Source organism: Phyllobates terribilis, unplaced genomic scaffold (assembly GCF_046119375.1).
Source record: "Phyllobates terribilis strain yellow unplaced genomic scaffold, ASM4611937v1 Scaffold_5__5_contigs__length_657084704, whole genome shotgun sequence".
NCBI lineage: Eukaryota > Metazoa > Chordata > Amphibia > Anura > Dendrobatidae > Phyllobates > Phyllobates terribilis.
In genome coordinates, this window is record NW_027362765.1 from 420575761 (window position 1) to 420601503 (window position 25743).

At 47.8% G+C, this 25743-nt stretch overlaps 1 protein-coding gene across 3 annotated transcripts in view; it reads left to right on the top strand.

The window, feature by feature from the left end:
- ADGRA1 (adhesion G protein-coupled receptor A1) overlaps window positions 1-25743 on the top strand; it is a 1149356-nt gene that overhangs the window by 994241 nt on the left and 129372 nt on the right. For all 3 annotated transcript variants that reach the window (XM_073685204.1, XM_073685205.1, XM_073685206.1), the window contains one exon: window positions 17023-17150. In XM_073685204.1, the coding sequence (XP_073541305.1) occupies window positions 17023-17150 (128 nt within the window). The remainder of the gene's footprint in view (window positions 1-17022; window positions 17151-25743) is intronic.

Genomic DNA, 25743 nt, shown 5'->3' on the forward strand with positions numbered 1-25743 from the left:
CCATTGATAGTGCAAGTGTAAGCTATTTTACTTCATTTACAATGGGCAAGGCGCGTGGCAAGGGACGTGGAAGTGGACGTTCTGGTGATGGTTCGTGCAGAGGACGGGGCCGAGGCCAAGGTGAAAATGTGCCACAACCAACAGCCACATCTTCTCGCTCCCACTTCTTGACCGAATTACTAGGGAAGCACAGAACAACACCAGTATTGAGAACTGATCAGTGTGAACAGGTTATTAATTGGATAGCAGACAATACTTCCAGTTACCTGGGCACCACCACCTCCGGTCTGTCTTCCACACGGTCAACTCTTAGTAGCCGTGAGTCTCGACCGCATACTCCTCCTCACCCTGATGCTCCTTCCTCCCACCATGCCGAGTGTCGTCAGACAGCAAGTGATCCCACACTTGGACACTCTGAAGAGCTGTTCACTGGTCCATTTCCATATTTGGGCCCCTCGCCTGATACGCTTGAAGTGGTGGCAGAGGAGATCCCATGTTGCGATGCCCAAATATTTGAACAGCCACGGCCACAGGAAGTCGACGTTAGCAATCTGTCACAAGAGGAGGACGATGACGAGACACAATTGCCAAGAAGTGAGGAGGAGGATCGTGGTGCGCAAGTGGAAGAGGAGGAGGTGGTGGATGATCTAGTAACTGACCCAACGTGGAAGGAGGACATGCAGAGTGAGGCCAGCAGCACACAGGGGGAGGGAGGCAGAGTACCCCAACAGGCAGGAAGAAGCAGTGTGGTGGCCGCAGACAGAAGGCAGGCAACCGTTCCACGTAACACCAACACGAGGGACGTTGCCAGTACAAGCGGTAGGTCTTCCAGAGTCTGGAATTTTTTTAAAGACTCTGCTGATAACCCCAAAAAGGCCATATGTTCCACCTGCCATGCCAGCATCAGCAGGGGTGACAAAACTACCAGCCTGACCACCACCAGCATGATCAGGCACATGGCAGCAAAGCACCCGACTTTGTGGGGCGAAACCCAGGGTCCACGACCAGTGTCAGCGGGTGTCACCACTGCTTCTTCCACTGTTGTGCGTGCAATAGAACCCCCTGTTGTGTGTGCAAGGCAATCCCCTGTCCATACTGCATGTAAAAATGCCCCCTCCTCTCAGTCTTCACTTGTTATGGCAGTTTCTCAAGAAACAGCATCAACGTCCACGTCCACGTCCCACCGCAGCGTTCAATTGTCCATATCCCAGACCTTTGAACAAAAGCGGAAATTCGCAGCTAACGCCCCACAGGCCACAGTCCTAAATTCGCACATTTCACGACTGCTTGCATTGGAAATGCTGCCTTTTAGGCTGGTGGAGATGGAATCCTTCCGCAATCTTATGTCGGTGGCCGTCCCTCGGTACTCGGTACCCAGCCGACACTATTTTGCCCGGTGTTCCATCCCCGCACTACACAAGCACGTGTCCCAAAGCATCTGCCGTGCCCTCAACAACGCAGTTACTGGGAGAGTCCACCTGACAACGGACACGTGGACAAGTGCTTGTGGCCAGGGACGGTACATCTCTCTGACGGCACACTGGGTAAACATAGTGGAAGCCGGGACCCAGTCGGACCTTGGGATGGAACACATCCTCCCCACACCGAGGATTGCGGCCCTATGTCAGTCAGAGTTGCCCCCACAGTGTACAGCTCCTGCGCATCCTCCTCCTCCTCCTTCTCCTCATGTTCAGCCTCCATCTCAGATATCACCACATCAGTTACAAGCTGGAAGCATTGCAGTACTGCCTCCGCCAAGCGGCAACAGGCTGTGCTGAAACTCATAAGCTTAGGTGATAAACCTCACACTGCTTGTGAGTTGTGTACAGCTGTGAAAGAGCAGGCAGATCTGTGGCTGAGACCGCTGAACCTACATCCCGGCATGGTCGTGTGTGACAATGGCCGTAACCTGGTGGCGGCTCTGAGGTGAGGTGAGATCACACACGTACCATGCCTGGCTCATGTGCTTAACCTCGTGGTTCAGCGGTTTCTTAAATCGTACCCTGAGTTGCCAGATCTGCTCGTGAAAGTACGCCGCCTGTCAGCTCATTTTCACAAATCGGCTACAGCTTCAGCCGCCCTTGCTGTGTTGCAGCAGCGTTTGCAGCTTCCAGCACACCGACTGGTGTGTGATGTCCCCACATGTTGGAACTCTACCCTCCACATGTTGCAAAGGATTTGTGAGCAGAAGAGAGCAGTTGTGGAGTACCAGCTGCATCAAGGCCGTCGATATTCAGGTCAGACTCCACACATAAGACCTCAGGATTGGACCTGGATGTCTGACATATGTACCATCCTGACAAACTTTGAGGAGGCCACCAAGATGGTGAGTGGCGTCATCATTAGTGTCAGCATCCCACTTGTCTGTCTTTTGCAACGCTCTCTGCAGAGAATTAAAGAGGAGGCATTGCAGCCAGAGTATGATGAGATGGATCAAGAAGCCGTAGCGGGCGATTACACACAGCCCAGCCTCATCTCATCCCAACGTGCATTGGGGGACAATGAGGGAGAGGAGGAGGAGGAGGAAGAACAGGAGCTGCTATCATGCGTTGTAGACGGTAGTACCTGTACAAGTGTCATACCGTCGGTTCAGCGTGGATGGCCTGAGGACAGGGGGGAGGAGGAAGAGGAGAGGAAGAGGAGGAGGAGGAGGAGAGCATGGTCAGTCGTCATCTTGGTGAGGACTCGGAAATCTTGCCCGTTACCAGTCTGGCACGCATGGCTGACTTTATGTTACGCTGCCTTAACCGTGACCCTCGCGTTGTCAAAATGTTGGGTGACAGTCATTACTGGTTGGTGACACTTGTAGACTCCCGCTACAAGGAGAACTTTCACTCTCTTATTCCTGAGGTGGAGAGGTCTGCAAAAATGGGGCAATACCAGAAGGCCCTTGCTGCAGAACTCTTAAAAAAATTCCCATCTGAACACGCTAGCGGCAGAGGTCACAGTTCGTTGCCCAACCAAGGCGTACAGGCGAGAGAGATGCAACTCCAATCCAGCAGAGGCAGGGGAACACTGTCAACGTTCTGGGACAGTTTTCTGACACCCGCCCAGCTTACAGGCCCTGAGGCACGGGGTACTCTCACAAGGAGTGGAAAGTTTCAAAAGATGGTGAGGGAGTACCTTGCCGATCGTACCAGCATCCTCCATGATTCCTCTGTGCCTTTTAATTATTGGGTATCCAAGCTGGACACTTGGAATGAACTCGCTCTGTACGCCTTGGAGGTCCTGGCCTGCCCTGCCACTAGCGTGTTATCGGAGCGTGTTTTTAGTGCCGCTGGGGGAATTATAACTGATAAGCGCACTCGCCTGTCAACTGACAATGCTGACAAGCTGACCCTTATCAAAATGAACAAGGGCTGGATTGGGCCAGACTTCTCATCACCACCAAATGACAGCAGAGTAACATAAAGTCAAATCCACTGTGTTATTTCGGGAGGTGTATTCACATGCACCGCTTCACACCCACACATGGGTATACGCTTCCTTGTTTCAGCTGTTTAATCTTCTTCTCCTTATCCTCAGCCTCCACCACCACTATACCACCAGGGTGCCAGCATTGCAAGTTCCTCCGTCCTTTTTTTTGGCAGCTTTTGCTTGCAAGGCATAAGCAAATGCTATGGGACACCCACTCCCCAATAATGGGACTTATGTTTGTAATATGCTGTACTGCATGGCTCTTGTAAGGGGCATTGCAAGTTGCTCCGTCCTAATTTTTGGCAACTTTTGCTTGGAAAGCATAAGCAAATACCATGGTACACCCACTCCCCAATAATGGGACTTATGTTTGTAATATGCTGTACTGCATGTGACGCGCCCCCTGGGCCGTGTGTACACGTGTGTGGGATACCCGGTGCCGGGTCTCTGGGGTCTGTAGTCTCCGTGGCGGTGACCCGGTCCCGTGGCTCAGGCTGGTCAAACCAGTGGCAGTCTTTCTTAGGTTTTGAGGTTAATTGTCCGACTGCGCCACCCGTGGATTGTGGTCAGGGAGTACCACCGCTGCGAGGCAGACCGCTGAGGCTGGTGTTGTGTGCGCAGCATAGAATGGGATAACTCCCCTCGGGAGGAGTATAGCCTCAGGGCAGTGAGTGTGGATGATGGGGGTGATGGTGCACGAGCGCAGCAGGAATGACTCAGGGTCTTTGCAGTGCAGTTCAGGGTCTTTACTGATGATTATAAGGTAGACCCTCCCGGGAGTACTGGCTAGCATAAGAGGCCTGGTCAGTCTGTGAGCAAGCAGGAGTTCCCCTGGCCTGGTGGAGTTGTAGGCCTCCCCGTCTGTCTGCACTCTTCCTGGCTACCTTTCTGTAAGCGGGTAGAAGTAGCCCACGTCCCTGAGTGTACCGTGTAGTGCTCACCCGTATGGCTGGTGACTTGGGGCCTTCTGTTAGCCTCCGCTCCACGACGGCGGTGCTGGTCCCTTGCTTGTGACTGACCCTCCGGGCTTCTATGGCCAGAGGACCTGAAATCCCCTGCCGTCTGGTTTCTGCTGCTGGATATATCAGTCCTCACAGCTTCGGACTCCTGTGTCCGGTTCCTATTGTCTTCTACCAGGGCGAGCTCTGCTCAGCTTCCAGCCCCTGGTCTTTAGCTCCTAGCTCCTACAGAGCTCCTTGCTGTTACTTTCCCTTGCTCTCACTCTGACTCTGACTGTTCTCTGACTCACTCAACCCCGCCCCAGATCCAGTTTATAAGGGCAGAATTCTCCTCTCCCAGGATTGGGGCAGGAGGATGTTGCATGTTTAAGGGATCCTGACCAGGAAACCTCCCACTTGCTCTCCGACGTAATATCTCTATTACTGTGGTGACCAGACCCCTGGGGTGCCACACATGGCTCTTGTAAGGGGCATTGCAGTTCCTCATAATTTTTGGAAAGCCTTCCATTCACTGCTTAGGCCAACAGTGCACGGGAGACCCAGTTGCTATAAATCGAAAAAAAGGTTTAGTTAACGCCCTCTGACCTCCATGTCATTTCCAAGGGGCATTGGAGTGGTTCGAAATTTTTGGTAGGCATTGCACTCACTGTATGCCCTATAACTGTGTAGCCGAACCGCTCTTTTTGTTACAGAAACATATCCTACAAGACATATCTGGTTGACTGGCCTGATATTCATGTGAATGGTCCCTGTTCCTCCTGCTCTTTCTCCTTTGCCACTACCTCATCCATCATTTATCACCTGAAGCTTTGTTTTAACGGGAGTCATAGAACTTGGATAGTAGCAGGAAAACATCCAGCAATCCTCAGAGGAGGTAGGATATGCGCCAAAACGCTGACCACCTCAGGTCTAGCCGCTACTACATACATGCGCTTGCATTACAACAAAACAAAGCAGATGCTAACTTCTATCATCCTCATCATGCTCCTCACCTTGGCACTCTCAACTCCCCTGATGGAGAAGCCAGGGCCCACCGGAGGAATCTGATAGTCCGGTGGGCTCGGCCAATGCTGCCCTAAAGCAGGCCAAGCTAAGAAAAGTGTGGGAAAGGTTACCGGGACAAATAGGGGTGGCTGGGGACGGAGTATGGACACCCGGCCACCCCATGGAGGCTGGGGAGCAAGCGGGGACACCCGGCCACCAGGCGGCTGGGGACTGAGTATGGATACCAGGCCGCCGACACAGCCATGGCGTGGTGGCCAGATTCCGCCTCCACATGCCTAAAAGGCCCAATTTAAAGTGCAAGCAAGCAGTATGGTATTGGGTGGCAGGCTGCATACTTGCGCTTGCATTGCAAGGAATGGGAGAGGTACAATTGAACACTGCCCTGGGACAAGGACTTGAATGGGGATAGTTGCAAGTCTGCATCTTCTGATGCGGTAAGGATCACTTATGATGGACACACTTTTAGACAGTGACCTGGGAGTCAGAGATGCTTCCAGGGGTCTTCCCCATGCTGTTCCCTTGTCTTTTCAGCACTTTATGCATGTGTCACACAGCACATGGCCAGATAAGGTTGTAAAATGTTAAAATGACATTTCACGGTGAATGCATTTGTCATAGTTGAAAGCAATACAAAAGTGCAAAAACGCATAAAAAATGCTACTTGTGAACATAGCCGAAGGTGTGGAGGAGTATTTTTGTTTTTGGTCATTTATTTTAACTTATACACAAGTCTTTACCCTGGAAAGGATGTTCCTTAACATATTTCACAGGAAAAAAGTTTCACTTTCGTTTTTGAACGTTTTATTGTGAGCCTGTAAATGTGGCTTAATACCTCTGACCACGTTGTTGACAGCAGTGACCTGGGGGGCAAAAATGCTTCCTGGGGCGATCCCCATGCTGTCCCCATGACATTTGAGCACTGTCACTATCGTTTTGGGCACTTGTTAGGCTTTTAAAAGACTGCCGGGGGTGCCACCGCAAAAATGCACGAGTCTCCCATAGACTAACATTGGGCTCGTTGCTCGGGTCGAGCACCCGAGTATCACGGCGAGCTCGGCCCGAGCTTCGAGCACCCGAGCATTTTAGTGCTCGCTCAACACTAGAAGCCACATGAATTTCTCATTGTGTGCCCTCATCTATATAAAATTGCCATGTATGGTCTGACTAGTAATTACAATGGTTAAATTTACTTATTTGTACTGTAGGTCTATAGGCAGCCATAGGAGAGGGAAATCTACTGTAGAGACATTGCATATGAATATGCAGAACAGTTCTTGTTTATATGTTCAATAAATACTTACTGAAGACCTGTCACTTGCTAAGAAAAATTAGATAAATACATTGTAAATATCCCCAATTTCCCCTAATTCTGCTGCTCTTTTCCATTTTGCACTTGGTCCCTCCATTGCAGAGATATTCACATTTGTTGCTTTTGGAGCACAGTATGAGAAATGTCATAATGGGGTCTTCCCTGGGGTCGTGAGCTCTCACCCCTCCAAAACGGTGCCAATCACAGCTCGGCAGCCGATTAAGCAGTTTATTAGCCTCAAATGCTGACAAACAGTAATTGTCAGTGACGCGCCCCTGGGCCTGTGTCGCGCTGCGTTGCGCACGCGGGAGCTTACCCGGAGCCGGATCTCTTGAGGGTTGTAGTCTCGTGGCGGTGACCCGGTCCGTGCCCAGGGAGTCAAACTGAGCGGCGATGTATCAGCGGTAGATGTTGTACGACTACGCCACCCGTTGAATGCAGCTATGGAGCTGCCGCTGCAGGACAGTCCGCTGAGGCCGGTGGATGGATGGTGCAGCGTAGATGGTATAACCCCCAACGGGAGGGGTATGGCCTCAGGGCAGCAGATGTGGATGATGGGGGTAGCAGGAACCACTCGGAGACGGTACGGTGTAGTTCAGGGTCTTTACTGGTGACAACGATAGACCCTCCCGGAGTACTGGCTAGTGATTGGGGCCTGGTCAGTCCTTGAGCAGATGGGATCTCCCCTGGCCAGGCGGAGTTGTAGGCCTCCCAAACTAACTGTACTCTTCTGGCTACCTTGCTATAGGCGGGTATAAGTAGCCCACGTCCCTGAGTGTACCGTGTGGTGCTCACCCGTATGGCCGGTGACTCGGGGCCTTCTAGTAGCTTCCGCTCCACGACGGCGGTGCTGGTCCCACGCGTGTGACCGTGCCTTCGGGCTTCTTGGCCAGAGGACCTGAAATCCCCTGCCTGACGGATTCTGCTGCTGGGTAGGAGTTAGTCCCCACAGCCTCGGACTCCGGGTCCGGTAAGAAATCTTCTCAGTCAGGGCGAGCTCTGCAGCTGCCAGCCCCTGACTCGTAGTAATATTGCTCCCACTGAGCTTCTGCTGTTTCTTCCTATGCTGCTTCTCTGTCTCTACTCTCCTTGACTGACTAACCCTGCTTCAGCCCCGGGTTTATATAGGGGAAGTTCTTCCCCTCCCAAGACTGGGCAGGAGGTGTGGCATGCACAGGATCCCTGACCAAAGGACCTCCCACCTGCTCTCAGACATAACATTACATTACTGTGGAAACCAGACCCCTGGGGTGCCACATTCCCCCCTAGTGAAATTTAGTACTCCGGGACTAAACATATTTTTATAAACATAACAGAGTACAACCAAACATTATAATAAAGAGACACATAACAATGGTCACGGCGTGTCCGCAACCGGGTGCAGTCTTTGAGGGGAAGCAAGGTGTCCATTTCACCAAAACAGGGAGACGTAACCAGGTAGGGGTCTGTCCTACCCCGAGTCCTTAACAGTCTCTAGTCCATCCTGGGTTACGCTCCAACTATGTACAAGGATTCCCGGTAAATCCACCAAGGATTCCTAAAAATAACTGGAAACACAAAATTATACACAAGCAACAATACACAAGTAAACATAAATAAAACAATTTATACACTTCAAATCCTCCAACGTGCGGGTAACTGGCCTCTAGTGGCTCTAGTGGACCTACGGAGCTGACTGTCTGGCCCCGAACTACAGGGTGTAGGAGCTGTCAAGGGTAAACTGGGCAGCTGTCTACGAGTTCCCTGGCTCACTAGGGATATGGCAGGCTCACTGCAAGCAGAGAGTTGACCCTCCTGGTCTGCGGGTGTGGGGTCTTCTGCCTCCTGGACCGGCTGTTCTTCCAGCTCTACCTGTTGCTCCATAGGTGCTTGGGATGCTGGTTGGAAGAAGGTGAGTACGGGTACCACAACTGCACCATTGACTTGAGTCCAAGACCGAGGGAAGTCCCCGAGCACAGTACTAACCATATCTTCCCTTTCCTCTACGGGTCGATGGTCTTCTTGTTCCTCTTCAGGATTCCTCAGTTGTTCGGGACACTTCTTCAGGTGGTCCCGGGATACGATGGCTGTGGTTTCCCCTCCGTCTTTACTGATGGTACAAACCTTCGGGTTCTCGTGGCTTGAGGGCAGTACGGTGTACGGGTCCTTCTCCCACTGGTCGTCCAACTTGTGGAGCCGTCTCTTCCTCTTCAAGACCTGCTCTCCGGGTACCAGGGGAACAGCGGGAGCATACTGGTTGTAAGTTTTCTCTTGTCTTTCCCTAGCCTGACAGAGACTTCGCTCCACGCTCTCCTGTACTCTCCGGTACTGCTGCTGCCTCTCTGTGTCCCAGTCTGTTTCTGGTGAAGTGTCCTCGGGTGTCAGGACTCCCATTTCCAGGTCAACAGGTAACTTACCAGGTCTTGCCCTCATTAGGTAAGCCGGGGTACAGTTGGTGGAACCTACCGGGATGTGGTTGTATAGGTCCACCAGATCGGGCAACTTCTCAGGCCACAGACTGCGTTCTTCCAGGGGCAACGTTTTTAGAAGATCCATTACCACCTGGTTCATTTTCTCACAAAGTCCATTAGTTTGCGGATGGTAGGGTGTCGTCCTTATCTTCCGGCAGCCATACAGATTGCAGAATTCCTGGAAGACCTCCGCTTCAAAGGCAGGTCCCTGGTCCGTCAGCACTTGGTCCGGGTACCCGTGTGGACGGCAAAAGTGCTGCTGGAAGGCTCTAGCTGCTGTTTGAGCCGTTAAGTCCTTGACGGGGACGACAACCAGAAACCGGGAGTAATGATCCACGATGGTTAACGCGTAGACGTAGCCACTTCTGCTTGGGGTCAGTTTTACATGATCCAAGGCTACCAGTTCCAACGGTTGCCGGGTGACGATGGACTGCAGGGGAGTCTTCTGGCTGGCACGGTCCTTCCTTCTCAGGTTGCACGGGCCACAGTCTCTGCACCACTTCTCAATGGTTCCCCTCATGCCTACCCAGTGGAACCGCTCGCGCAGCAGGAACTCCAGCTTCTTCCACCCGAAGTGCCCAGCTCCGTCGTGGTATGCCTCCATCACCATGGCTGCGTCCCTTCGTGGCACCACTACTTGCCAGAGTAATTCATGCGTCCGGGAGTTAACCATTCTGCGGCACAACTTCCCTTTGTAAAGGAACAGTCGACTCTTCTCTGCCCATAGTTGTTTGGCTTCCTCCGGAGCGTCTGGTTCAAGGCGAGCCTCCGGCCGAGTCAGCATCTCCTTCACCAGTCGGACGGCAGGGTCGCTGTCTTGCGCTTCCGCCCAGTTGTAGTGGGGTAAGGGGTTCAACGTAGCAGTCTGCTTACTCCTTACCTGGTGGGAATACTGAATAGTCCCATGACGGTGGAACGCAGGGAGTTCAACTTCTTCCAGTCCCTCCGGATCTTCTCCTCCGTCCGGCAGGTTGGGCATCCTGGACAGGGCGTCCGCGTTGGTATTGGAGCGTCCTGCCCGGTATTTGATTGTGAACTCGTAGTTGGACAGACGGGCCATCCACCTCTGCTCCAGGGCACCGAGTCTTGCCGTGTCCAGGTGTGTCAGCGGGTTGTTATCCGTGTACACGGTGAACCGGGAAGAAGCGAGGTAATGCTTAAAGCGCTCGGTGACTGCCCATACCACGGCCAGGAACTCTAGCTTAAATGAGCTGTAATTCTCGGGGTTCCTTTCGGTGGGTCGCAGTTTTCGGCTGGCGTAGGCGATTACTCGTTCTTTCCCTTGCTGAATCTGGGACAGTACGGCTCCTAGCCCGATGTTACTGGCGTCGGTGTAGAGGATAAAGGGCTGGCTATAATCCGGGTACGCCAGGATTTCATCCCCCGTGAGGGCCATCTTCAGCTGGCGGAAGGACTCTTCTTCCAGCTCTTCCCATTTGAAGGGCGGCTTCTGGTTCTTGGCCTTCGGGACTGGCCTATCAGGAGGTCCTGCATAGGTGCTGCCTTTTTGGTGAAACCGGGGATGAATCTGCGGTAATAGCCTACCAACCCGAGGAACTGCCGCACTTCCTTTACACTGGAGGGACTTGGCCATTCCTTAATTGCGGTGATCTTATCAGGGTCGGGAGCCACTCCGTCAGCGCTCACCACGTGTCCCAGGTACTGCACCTTTGGCTTCAGGAGGTGACACTTAGAGGGCTTCACCTTCAGGCCGTAACTTGCCAGGGCTTCGAACACTTCCGCCAGATGTTTCAGGTGGTCCTCATAAGTCTTGGAATATACGATGACATCGTCCAGGTACAACAGGACCGTCTCGAAGTTTTTGTGTCCCAGACAGCACTCCATTAATCGTTGGAAGGTTCCTGGTGCGTTACAAAGTCCAAACGGCATGCAGGTAAACTCACTAAGTCCCATCGGGGTGGTGAATGCGGTCTTCTCCCGGTCCGCCTCTGCTACAGGAACCTGCCAGTACCCGCTAGTGAGATCCAAGGTGGAGAAGAAGTTAGCAGATCTTAAAGCAGCCAAAGACTCCTCTATCCTTGGTAAAGGGTACGCATCCTTGTGTGTGATACGGTTGATTTTCCGGTAATCTACACACATCCTCATAGTGTTGTCTTTCTTTTTGACTAAAACTAGTGGGGCTGCCCAGGGGCTACAGCTATCTCGGATTACCCCAGCCTCCTTCATGTCTCTAAGCATCCCCTTGGCGTGTTGGTAATGTGCAGGGGGTACGGGTCGATACCTCTCTTTTATGGGAGGATGATCTCCCGTGGGGATGCGGTGTTCTACCCCCTTGACTCGCCCGAAGTCTAACGGGTGTTTACTAAACACTCTCTCATACTCTTGAACCACCCGGTAGACTCCCTGTTTCTGGTGGGAGGGAGTGGAGTCAGTTCCCAAGTGTAGTTGCTGACACCAATCCTCCATTACTTTCTTAGAGCCGTTACCTTCCTCCGGGTGAGATGGAGGCAAGGGTTCCACAGACTGTATAGAGTTTTGGTTGATGGTATATAATTTGGCTAGCGTGGCATACCGGGGCAGGTACACTTCCCTCTCCCCGATATTGATTATGCGAACGGGCACCCTCCCATGGCGTACATTGACCACCCCCCGTGCTGTCAAAATGGTGGGCCTACTGTCTGAGTAAACTGGTTCTACCATTGCCTGGTAATCTCTACCTCTCGGACCAATAGCTGCCCGGCACCAAATTATCATTTCACTTTTTGGGGGCATGGCAATAGGGAAAGGGTCACACATTCTTACGCTACCAATCTCACCGCCGGAGAGTTCCACCTGTTGCCGTCGCATCAGTGCCCGGATCTCTCTCTGGAGCACCCGCTGCTCGCCGGAGCTGGCGTTCTTAGCAACCTGCTGTAGAAGGAAAATCACCTCTGCAAGACAATTTTCAATTACATTAGTTCCTAGAGTTATTTTTGGGTGACTCTCATGTTTGTCAATATCTACAATGATCAGTCCCTGGGCTGCCAGTTCGACTCTACCGATTTTGATGGTCACCTCTTTAAATCCGATCTGTGGCACGGGCTGGCCATTGCTGGCGATGATACTCAAGTCGTCGTCAGGGTAGCGGGTAATATCCGAGTCATTCCAGTACTGCTTAAAGAGCACGTACGGGATGGTGGTGACCTGTGACCCGGTGTCCAGTAGAGCACTCATGGGAATGCCATCCAGTACCACAGGCAAGACTGGACGTCCTCCCACATATCTGTCGCGCCAGTTCGATGGGCCTGGTGATCTTTTTCCTGGGGGTTGGCCCTCTACCCCAGGTTGTGCCCGTTTAAAGAACAGTACCTTGCCATATGTCCGGGTTGATTGCAGCGGCGGCAGATGGGTCGTCCGTCCTCGCTGTATCGGTCACTGGGTCTTCCTCTGGCCGGTGGGGTCCTCCTTGGTCGACGCCACGGGATGTCCTCCGGTCCGGATGCCAGCTGGATCTTCCCTGGGATGGAAGCCTGTAAAGACTGCACAGTTCGGGTTAACGCAGCAACGCTCTTAGCTAGCTCTTGGACCTGATGGTGTAGGTCTGGAGCCGGGTCATTGTCCAAAGCCTGCGCATCAGCTCCCACAGGCCCTGCCGACAAGGGCGCCGCCTCCTGGTGGTAAGTGATAGCAGGGCGCCTGTGGGTCACAACGCCACCCGGTGCCGGTTCTCGGAGCACCCGGATGGCTCTGTCCTTGAACTGTGCAAAGCCCAGATGGGGATCCTGTAAGGCCATTGCCCGCAACTGGGTTCGGTGGGTATTACAATACAGTCCCTCTATAAACTGTTCGGTCAATAGCCTGTCCTCGTTTCCCACTCCATCAGGGTCGGTCTGCTTAATGGCCCTCAGGGCCTCTTGTAGGTTTAGTGCATAGTCCCTTATACTCTCATGCGCTCGCTGCTTGCACCCGTAGAATCTAAGCTTAATCTCGGCTGAGGTGCGGGTATCAAAGGTGTCCTTCAGCCGGGTTAGTATCCCTGCGACAGTCTTCCTCCCAGGTGGCCAGGATTTTACTTCCCTTTTGGCTGCCCCGGTTAGTTGGGCCACCAGGATGCTCACTTTTTGCTCTTCTGTGAGGGGGTACACCTGGAAGAGGCTATCCAGCTTTTCTCTAAAGTCATGCAGGGTATGTGACTCCCCTGAGTACTGGGGTAGCCAAGCTGCTCCCGGGATATAGGGCATGGTGAAGGGCATAACTGCAGCAGCGGTAGCGCTGGCGGGGGTTGAGGCAGTGAAGCTCTCCTCCGTATCCGACATCTTCCTCCCCCCTAGTGGACCGTGGCCTACCTTGCGATGATCCTCTTCCGTAGGCCGCGGCTCCGCAGTGGATCGTCACGGTTGAGGACCTTCCGTCGCGCTCCTGTGACGTCGGCGTCTGCTGGGCTCCTTCCAGGACCTTACGCAACGTCCGGACGTGAGGCGGGGCTTCAGTTCTCGCGCGCTTTCGGAGTCCACGCCCCTCTTCTTCCCGCGTGGCGTCCTCAAGATGGCGTCCAATGGCGGGAAAACTCCACGGATGGCGGGAAGAAGGCAGAAGATGGCGCCGGATGGCGGGAAACTTCACCAATGGCGGGAAGAAGGCTGAAGATGGCGCCGGATGGCGGGAATCTTCACCACAGGTAAGTTTGAAAAGTCTCTTTTTCAGGCACGCAGTACCCGGTGGTTGCGGGCACGAAATCCTGCCGACTACGCCAAAGTTGACGCGCCCCTGGGCCTGTGTCGCGCTGCGTTGCACACGCGGGAGCTTACCCGGAGCCGGATCTCTTGAGGGTTGTAGTCTCGTGGCGGTGACCCGGTCCGTGCCCAGGGAGTCAAACTGAGCGGCGATGTATCAGCGGTAGATGTTGTACGACTACGCCACCCGTTGAATGCAGCTATGGAGCTGCCGCTGCAGGACAGTCCGCTGAGGCCGGTGGATGGATGGTGCAGCGTAGATGGTATAACCCCCAACGGGAGGGGTATGGCCTCAGGGCAGCAGATGTGGATGATGGGGGTAGCAGGAACCACTCGGAGACGGTACGGTGTAGTTCAGGGTCTTTACTGGTGACAACGATAGACCCTCCCGGAGTACTGGCTAGTGATTGGGGCCTGGTCAGTCCTTGAGCAGATGGGATCTCCCCTGGCCAGGCGGAGTTGTAGGCCTCCCAAACTAACTGTACTCTTCTGGCTACCTTGCTAGAGGCGGGTATAAGTAGCCCACGTCCCTGAGTGTACCGTGTGGTGCTCACCCGTATGGCCGGTGACTCGGGGCCTTCTAGTAGCTTCCGCTCCACGACGGCGGTGCTGGTCCCACGCGTGTGACCGTGCCTTCGGGCTTCTTGGCCAGAGGACCTGAAATCCCCTGCCTGACGGATTCTGCTGCTGGGTAGGAGTTAGTCCCCACAGCCTCGGACTCCGGGTCCGGTAAGAAATCTTCTCAGTCAGGGCGAGCTCTGCAGCTGCCAGCCCCTGACTCGTAGTAATATTGCTCCCACTGAGCTTCTGCTGTTTCTTCCTATGCTGCTTCTCTGTCTCTACTCTCCTTGACTGACTAACCCTGCTTCAGCCCCGGGTTTATATAGGGGAAGTTCTTCCCCTCCCAAGACTGGGCAGGAGGTGTGGCATGCACAGGATCCCTGACCAAAGGACCTCCCACCTGCTCTCAGACATAACATTACATTACTGTGGAAACCAGACCCCTGGGGTGCCACATCAGCATTTCAGAGGGTGGTGTAAAAGCGCATGCCCCCAGAGAAGACTCTAAAGAAATGCCCAGTTGGACTGCAAGTAGAGATTTCACATAATGTGCTCCGAAAGCAACAAATATGAATATCTCTGCAATTGAGCAACGCACTGCAAAATGGAAAAATGTGAAAGAATCAGGGGGGCTCAGGGATTCTTTTCAAGGTTCATAACTACATTTTTTGGGAGCAAGCGACAGGTCCTCTTTTTTTCTAATCAAGTAATTTTTATTGGTGCTTTACAGAAAAAAACAACACACATAAAACATATTCCTACCATCCATCATACCGCCTGGCAGGTTCCCTTTAAGTGCTGTGGAACTGACTGGAGGACACCTAGGAGGATCAAGGGACATTCTGCAGAGATTGATAAATGTTCTGCTTTATTTTGTTAGAGCATGGAAACAATCAAATAGGGGCTGTACAGGAGTAGGAGAACATAGCTACATTGTTGTGTTTGGAGAGACCATTTTACTGCCCTTTCACAGCACCACAGCTCGGGTCCCCATTGACTTCTATAGGGTTTGGGTTCAAGTTCGGGTAGAGTTCCGGCACGTGAACTGAACTATGGATTACATTTTTGTTGAACCCAACGAAATCGAACATCCATGGGTCCGCTCATCCCGAAGAATTCCAGAGAATCTGTACTAGACCATGTAGCCAATATTTGCCTTTTTTTTTACTTTTTTCCATCTTTTGTCATGACAGATTTTTTCTATACGCCCTGAGGAAGCAAGACACGCGAAACGTACATTAGAGGGCTATGTCTGGTAACTATAGTGTGGACCTTCTCACATGTGTGCATATATATTTATCTGCTTTACCAAGAAGCATTTGAGGTTGCCTTAGAATTTACTTATACTTACATTTGCATTTGTGTTTACCAAATTAAAATACCTAGGCAAAATGTTCACGTGATCTTCTTCTGCATAGCGGAGTTACAATCTCCATTAATATACATGCTTTTTCTCTACTGATGTCGTATTTATATTGGTTTATTTATATTTACCTGTATATATTAAGGGGGCATGTGTGTGCATATATGTCTCTCTGCATATAAGTGAACATATTTATATGGTATTTAATCTGAATTTATTCTATGCATGTGACACACATAGGTTTTGTATACCAACTGCTTTCATTCTGTGGTATATCTTTTTTACCTGTTTTTATAATTTCTTTGTGTACAAATAAAGATAAACTATTTAAATGAGCTTCTGTATGGAAGTATTCTTTGTAGGTTTGCCAGATTTCTATATGTCTTTGAATATAAAGTATTGGTATTCCTTACTGTTTATTGAATGTAAATGTATAAGGAAATACAGACTTGGCTTCTGATTCTGTACAATTTTCATCTCCAGTTGTGTCCTTCCTCTTCTTGACTTGACATATTCGTAGATGAATGTAGTGAGAAGACCAGCGTTAAAAAATATATATTTTACGATACTCTGTTAGGAAATGCTTATGCTGTATGTACTGTATATTATATGTGCTCACCCAATGGTTGTGATGTGATATGTAACCTGTTAAGGATGCTATTAGCATCTTGCGATAATCTATTGGATTTGAATAATGAGAAAATGAGAAAAACCCTGTCCGACTTCACACATCACAGACGGGTGGTTGGAATGGGCTCAAGAGCTGAGGATGCTCTATGCAAGGTGGGTGTCAGCTGTGTTATGCAGCAGACGCTTAGCTCTAGCAGCAAGTATCGGAGCTATCTCGCTGCTGTTTAACTATTTAGATGCTGCTGTCAATCTCTTACAGTTGCATTGAAGTAGTTAGTTTCTGGGGGCTCTGATAAGTCACCCATTGCACCCCTCATGATAATTGGGAGCCAATTATAGAAATAGAAAACCTACTGAAGAACCCCACTGCTGCCATCTTGGTACTCCTAACATTCCTCACATGTATTAAAGCTGTGAAACAGTCGCAAATCCTGCACACGGGAGTGATTCAACCATATCACCGAGCAGCTGTAAATACTCGGTGCTCGCCCGAGCATACTCGCCGAAAGAGTTAACAACACATACTCGCTCATCACTACAGATAATGTTTGGATCCTTTATATAAAGGGTTGCATCTGGCAGTCTTGAAGAAGCTTTTAGTGTGTGATGTGTGCAGATGAGACGGAAATATAATGATGTTTACTTTTCTCTCTAGGATTTGAAGACCGTGCTGTCTCTCCCTCAGTACCCAGGGGAGTTCCTGCACCCTGTGGTTTATGCATGCACCGCTGTTATGTTGTTGTGCCTGTTCGCATCTATCATCACCTACATTGTGCATCACAGGTAGGAAGCCTCTTTTTATACATTACCTTCGCGTGTGTAATCATGCTATTATCCTGAATTGCTTGTTAAATTGCAGGATTTTAATAGGTCTGGATAGCATTGTTGTCTGCACTGTGAAGAGAGGATGCTGCACGGGAACGCCACCGTCCTTGGGGTTTGCATGATGGTCGCTGACAATTTGAAAGCATCCTAAATATTTTAGCAGTAAACAGTGTTGTGCCCCATCCCTGTGCTAGTTCAGTGGCAACCAAAGAATGGAAGAAAAAGATTCTTTAGAAAAAGAAAACCCTCAACAGAACATATCGAAATGTAATTATACCAGCAACATATTCATTATTCCTATGTCCTTGATTTTTACATAATTAAACTAGTAAAGATTTATACGTGTACAAATATACACAAATACACATTTTAACCCTACCTTTTTGTGCGCCCAAGTGAAGGCCATTGGGGTATGTGCACACGTTAAGTGTTTGCACCATTTTTGCATCTTTTGGTAGGAAAAATGCAGCAGCAAAAACTAGTGCTTTTCTGCATTTTTGCTGTATTTTTACTGGCGTTTTTGGTGAAGAGTTTTCCCCATTTGTTAGTATGGGTAAAATCTGTAGCAAAAATGTTGAAAGAATTGACATGCTGCAGATTTAAATCTGCACCAAATCTGCAAGTCACAAATAAGCACCGTGTGCACGAGACCTCAGGATTCTCATTCACTTTGCTGACATCAGGAAACCCTTCAAGTTTTGTGACAAATCTGCACTGAAACAATGCAGCAAATCAGTTTACCGGTCCTTTTAAGGCCCCTATACAGTAAGATGCCCCTTCACACAATGTGATGTCCCCAAAATGGTCCCCCACCCACACTGCTCTTTTACACACAGTATAATAGCACCACAGTGTCCCCACACACTCCTACATGCAACTTTTGCACAGCCTCCACCATGTATCTCCTCTTAGTATGATGCTACCACAATACCTCCCTCACACAGTGCCCCCACACATTATAATGCCCACAATTGCCGCCCACAAAGTATGATGCCTGCATTGTGCCTCCTACACATTATTATTTATGTCCATACATGAAGCCCCAGTACCACCCCACTGATAAGCGCCCACAGTGTCTCCTTTTTCCCTAGTATGATGCCTCACCTTTTGGGAAATTAACAACCCCTTACCTAGTTCGGTTCCTACAATTAATGGATCAGATCCCCACTCTTTGCTGTTTGTGGCCTGGTACGGCAGTAGTTATGTCTTGGTACCTGCTGTGTGTGCCTCAGACAGTCCTGTACTCATTATATTCAACTGCATCTGTGTCCTTGACATGCTGCCATCCTCCTGGGACAGACTAACAGCTCCAAAAATCCTGCACTGCCCCAATGTATCCAGGACAGTTGGCAGGCATATTTCTTTCTCCTGAATATTACATTTGAAGGAATCTTTCAGATGTTTTATAGCTATCACCATCTATTCTGAAAAAGACAGCTCAGCTCTGTCTTGGTCAAAGCAATTTGAACTGCAAGCACAGTGAGGTGTCAGGTTACATCTCCTATTATAATATATGAAGGGGAGGAGAAGTGAGAGCAGAGTAGGGAAACAAGCAGAGGGAGACACAGAAAGTTCGTGCTGCATCATCCTAAGGCTCTGTTCACATCTTCAGTTGTCATCCAGTTGTAACAGATCCAGTACTTAAAAAAACGAATCCAATGCAAGCAGAGCAAAAATTGATGCAAAATGGAAACAAAAGTTTCGGTTTATTACTGGAAAATGTTTAATAACGAAAAATGGATGTTTAAAAATACTTTGATTTCCCTTTTGGCATTTCCTTTTGTTCCACTTATAAATTATGCATTTTTATTAGAGATGCGTCTAAACCCTGCTAAAAATGCATCCATTAATGGACGACATAACGAATGACCATCTTTTGTGGTCTGTTTCCCATAGCTTTCAATGTTAAAGAAAAAAATGGCTCATCTAGATTGTGAGCCCCAATTGGGACAGTGATGATAATGAATGTAAAGCGCTGTGGAATTAATGACACTATATAAGTGAGTAAAATAAATAAATAAAGGTTTTGTTTTTGTTTTTGGGCCAGAAAAAAAATGTTGTGCAGACTTAATTTTTTTGTTCTAGTAAAAAAATGGTTAGCAAACAGAAAGGAGGCAAGGGCGCAACCACAATTTGTGCAAGGTTTGTAGTCGCATCTGGTCATATTATGGCCAGTAATTGTGTTATTCCTCATGCACACACACATACAACACTTTAATAGGGTTTTCCTTGGATATTAATGACATTAACCCTCAAAAAAGCAAATATATAGAGTAAAAAAAGTACACAAGGCGTAGAATCCTGAGATTTCCATTGTTATTAAGAGGTAGCTTGTCATATTAGACAACAGAGCTATAGTGACAAATATGCGAAGGTTGAAAAGACATGAAAGATCATATTCTTTCAAATACTATAAAATAACCTTGGATTGTCCTTGGATTGTCAACTTATAAAAAGTCTATAAAATATTAATAATAAGAACTATTTGTTATATCCATTTTGAAAAGTTTGGTGATATCTGTGCATTAAACTGGATCTTTGTAAACATTATGTGCATTCTCATGGGCCTAGTGTTGTTGGTAGACCTTTCATCTAGGTCAGAGATCCAGTTCAGATCCCTAGCTCTATAATTATACTTGTTACATCTGCTGGAATGTGGGGAGATTCTTAGAAAGAGAAGAATCAGCAAATCTTCAGGGGTGCCAAATAAGCCTCTTGAGAAACCCCACCATGAATATTTTCGTGTATGGCACCATGATGTTATGTCATCAGATTTAGCCCCGATGTCCAAGCATGAATTTGGGCATTTAGGGATGGGAATGGGGCAAAGAAAGAAGTGTGATTTTCTAAAAGTTGGCATGTACAATCTAAATGTCCTGGTCAGGGCTCAATGTTTTATTAACACTCCTCTGGAATCCTCCAACTGAAACACCTCCCTAGCTAATCTCACCATCTATGCCGATCTCCCCATCTATCTCCTGTACTTTTTCTTTTTCAAACTATTTTTTTTGCTTTGCTTCCGACCACCCCCTTTTCTAATTGTAAAGCACATGTACAACCTATATGGAACTCTTATGATTTAAACTAGGGTATATAGTTTGGATTGAACAGCTGAGCATAGTGAGTGCAACTTTATTCAGTGGGGCCATAAGTGCCAGTTCTTCTGAAACATCCAGGAGGCTCCCGGAAAAAGGGGAGACCTTTTGGAAGTCTGGGTGCTACTGAAACATCTTGGAAAGCAGTGTTTTTACATGATGCAAAAATGATCCATCATCAGATGGAACCTTGACTTCCAGTCCTATGTTCAGTAGAGGTGGAAGATGTGATGAGGGGACATGGTCTAATAAAGCGTGTTGGCATGTATGAAAAAGGTCAGGTTCTCCTCAATTTTGTCTCTGCTCCTTGGTTAAAAAAGGCACAAACGGTTTTGTATGAGCTAAGGAAAATTTGGTAAGTCAAATATTACTTATATAGCACCATCATATTCTGCAGCATTTTACAGACATTATCATCACTGTGCGCAGTATGTCTAAGGAGTGTGGGAGGAAACTGGAGTACCTAGAGGAAACCCACACAAGCCCATTTAAGATGTTGTCCTTGGTGGGACTTGAACCCTGAACCCAACAGATCTAACCACTGAGCCACCGTGCGACCTACTGTATTCTCTAATTCAAGTCACCCTAGAAGACTGACATCAACCCCCGCAACTTCTTCAGTGAAGCAATGGATTCCGAAAACCAAATATATATATATATACAGTATATACATATACAGTATATAGTCTGCATACCCCTGTTAAAATGTCAGATTATTATCATGTAATAACATATCAAGAAGAATCATTTCAGAACATTTCTACCTTTAGACTGTGTGCCCACGATGCGTTTTTTAAGCGTTTCCGCAGCGGCAAAAACGCTGCAGAAACACTTAAAACCGCATGGTAGAAGGCCTGCCATGTTCCCCAATGATAATCCGCATGTGCTGTGCACATGCTGCGGAAATTTCCGCTGCGGATTATCATTGCGGAAAAAAATGCAGCACTACCAATTATTTTGCGGAAGTGCTGCGTTTTCGCCACCATTGACTTGCATTAGAACGCATGCATTCCGCTTCACTAGATAGGGACATGCGGAATACATGCGTTCCAAAGTGCGGATGGTACCAGGGTCTAGCGGACAGGAGACTCTCCTCCGGACCCGGGTATCATAGAAACTGTAAAAAAAAGAATAAGAAAAAAAAATAAAGATTATACTTACCTTCTGATGGCCCCCACTGCACTCGTCCTTTCATGCCGGCAGCTAGCGATGGACTGAAGGACCTGCGCTGACGTCATAGTCATGTGACGGGTCACGCAACGCTGACGTCGGCAGGTCCTTCAGTGTACTGCTGCCGGCAGCTTGGACGGAGGGAAACAAGACACCGGGGGCCATCAAAGGGTAAGTATATATTTATTTTTTTGTTTTTTACCATTCTTTCGGTCACACTATATAAATCCATGCCGTTTGCATGGATTTATATAGTGTGACCAAGTTGACAAGCACTTTCCAAGTGATGCTAAAATCGCTTGGAAAGCGCTTGTCAACCCGCATGCAGAAATGCAAGTGAAGAACGCTTCACATCCGCATGTCCCTGGCAGGAAAAACGCATGTACAATCCGCATGTACAATCTGCATGTACAATCCGCATGTACAATCTGCATGTACAATCCGCATGTACAATCCGCATGTACAATCCGCATGTACAATCCGCATGTACAATCCGCATGTACAATCCGCATGTACAATCTGCATGTACAATCCGCATGTACAATCCGCATGTACAATCCGCATGTACAATCCGCATGTACAATCCGCATGTAAAATCCGCATGTAAAATCCCGCATGTACAATCCACATGCATTTTTTTCTGCCAGGGAGATGCATAAACGCTCAGGAAAAAATCCTGAGCATTTCTGCATCATGGGCACATAGCCTTAATGTCACCTATGATCTGTACAAATTCATTGAGAAACAAACTGAATTCATTTTGAGGGAAAAATTAAAATAACAAAACTAAAATAATGAGGTTGCATAAGTGTGAATACTGTCTTATAATTGCGGATGTGGTTGTGTTCAGAATTAGCCAATCACATTTAACCTCATTTATATATTAGTCAATACACAATTACTATCATTTAAAGTTATTCTAACTAACCCCATATTAAGTTTGGCTATTCTAGTAGGATTTTCCTGAAAATTTCTTAGTTGCATTTTACAGCAAAAGCCATGGTCCATAAATAGTTTACAACATAGCAAAGGGATGTCATTATTGACATTATTGAGGACAAGAGTACAAAACAATTTCCAAGGCATCAGCTATACCATAGAAAATGGGAAGATGGTCATCAAGAGGTGGCTTAAATTTGGCACAACAGTGACAATACCTAAAACTAGATGCCCCTCAAAAATTGATGAAAAGAACAAAATTGGTCCAGGAGATTGCCAAGAGGTCTACAGTACAGTAGTTCGGTATTGCATATTTCAACAATCTCCCATATCCTTTTTATTTCTGGACTATGCTACCGCACAGGGTGGCAAGACAGGAGCCTTTTCTTACTTTCTTTCCCTAGAGTCTGGGCTCCCTTCTCCCTTCCCTTTTGTGTTGCACTTAGTATTTTACACACCTTGCGTGACATCAAGTCTGCCAAAAGTATGTGGGCAAATGTGTTATGGTCAGATGATATCAAGGTTGAACTTTTGGCCATAATTTGAAAAGGTATGTTTGGCACAAAGCTAACATTGCACATCACCAAAAGAACACCATACCCACAGTGAAGCATGGTGGAGGAAGCATTATGCTTTGGGGCTGTTTTTCGACTCCTGAAACTGAGGCTTTAGTCAAAGTAGAGGGAATTATGAACAATTCCAAACATCATTCAATTTTGCAACAAGAATTTCAGGCTGCTTTTCTGCTAAAAAGCTGGAAGATAAATTTCTCCTTTCAGCACAAAAAAATACCCTCCAAATCAACAAAAGAATGACTTCATCAGAAGAAGATCAATGTTTTGGAATGGAGCAACCAGAGCAGAGACTTAAATCTAATTGAAAATCTGTGAATTGACCTGAAGAGGGCACTGTGCACAGAAGATGCCCTCGTAATCTAACAGATTTAGACTACTGCAAAGAATAGTGGGCAAAGATTCCAATTCTAGATGTGCCATGCTGATAGAATCTTATTCCAAAAAAGACTGAATGCTGTCATAAATTGCATATTCATGGGACAGGACCACATTATTTTAGTTCTCTATTTTTCGTTTTCCACATGAAAAGGTTTGAGTTTATTTTTCATTCGAAATGTACATATTTTTAAAGTCTTACAGGTGGAAAAGGTTCACAACTATATTGCAAAAGTAACACCCAACTCGTTGCACCTAGAAATGACCTGTATATTACACAAGTTGACATATATGAATCCCCATAGGTCATGTTCTGTAGAGAGGTGGTCTTGTACAGTGATTATTCTAATTTTACAGTGGAGAGGTTGGCATAGAAATGATGGGATTTTTATTACTTGATGCATTGTTGCTTAGCAACCAACTGGCTTCTCGTTATCTTTAGCTACTGATCATACACTCGTCATTTGTCGGCCACTCTTATTTTCTTCCTTGAAGTCGTCTACGGCTGCCGATGAAATGAGTAGATAAAAATGTAAAGTTATTTTCAGTTTTGCGGCAGTGCTTACGTCTGTACATGGCCTCCTTTTGTACAATATATGTCACCAATAATGGCTGGAGAAGCGCTGAGATAATGGATGTAGATGTCAGACACTACGGACAGACAGCAGAAAGGGTTGTACCAAACTTTAACTGTAAAAGGAATTTTATAGATGTGGGTCCCAAGTAAGCAAGAATTCTTCTGTCCCCTTACTAATACTGTAGACTTCAATGTAGAGAGCAGCAAACAAATGTGACCGGGTCACTATTGACTTCTATGGGCAGAAGTGGGGCCTATTAATGGATTTTTTTTTGCCTTTTTACCAATTGCACGGAAGGGTGTGATCTAAAATACAGAAATTACTAAGCCATTACTTACACTTTTAAGGGGTTGTTCCCGATTGGGGATACGTTTTTTTTGTTTTTTTTAACTTACACGTATTTGGGGCTAAAAAACATTTATAAAATTTGATTTCATTAAACATTTTGCACCACATTGTATTTACAGGCTCTTTGTTTCCCAGCAAATTTAAGCCATGTTCACACGTTCAGTATTTGGTCAGTATTTTACATCAGTATTTGTAAGCTAAAATCAGGAGTGGAAACGATCAGAGGAAAAGTATAATAGAAACACGTCACCATTTCTGTATTTCTCACTCACTCCTGGCTTTGGCTTATAAATACTGATGTAAAATACTGAACGTGTGAACGTGACCTAACCTTTTATGTGGTCTGTGGTCATAAATCAGCTGAAAAGAGCTAAAAAAATATACAGAATTAGAAACTTTCCCATTGTGCCATGAAAATGAGCCCACTGACAGATTTTCAATTAACTCATTCTGCAGCTAGTAATAGACCAGGGATGTCAAACTCAAACATAGAGAGGGACAAAATGAAAAACTTGGACAAAGTTGCGGCACAGTTAGTATACAGTTTAATGGGCCCCACACAGTCCTCCATACAGAATAATGGGCCCCACACAGTCCTCCATACAGAATAATGGGCCCCACATAGTCCTCCATACAGAATAATGGGCCCCACATAGTCCTCCATACAGAATAATGGGTCCCACATAGTCCTCCATACAGAATAATGACCCCACACAGTCTTTCATACAGTATAATGGGCCCCACACAGTCCTCCATACAGTATAATGGGCCCCACATAGTCCTCCATACAGTATAATGGGCCCCACATAGTCCTCCATACAGTATAATGGGCCCCACATAGTCCTCCTTACAGTATAATGGGCCCCACATAGTTCTCCTTACAGTATAATGGGCCCCACATAGTCCACCATACAGTATAATGGACCCCACACAGTCCTCCATACAGAATAATGGCCCCTCAAAGTCCTCTATACAGTATAATGGACCTCACATAGTCCTCCATACAGAATAATGGGCCCCACATAGTCCTCCATACAGTATAGTGGGCCCCACATAGTCCTCCATACAGTATAGTGGGCCCCACATAGTCCTCCATACAGTATAATGGCCCCACATAGTCCTCCATGCAGTATAATGGCCCCACATAGTCCTCCATACAGAAAAATGGGCCCCACATAGTCCTCCATACAGAAAAATGGGCCCCACATAGTCCTCCATACAGAAAAATGGCCCCACATAGTCCTCCATAAAATATAATGGCCCCATATAGTCCTCCATACAGTATAATGGGCCCCACATAGTCCTCCATACAGTATAATGGCCCCACATAGTCCTCCATACAGAATAATGGCCCCACATAGTCCTCCAAACAGTATAATGGCACCACATAGTCCTCCGTACAGAATAATGCCCCCACATAGTCCTCCATAAAGTATAATGGCCCCACATAGTCCTCCATACAGTATTATGG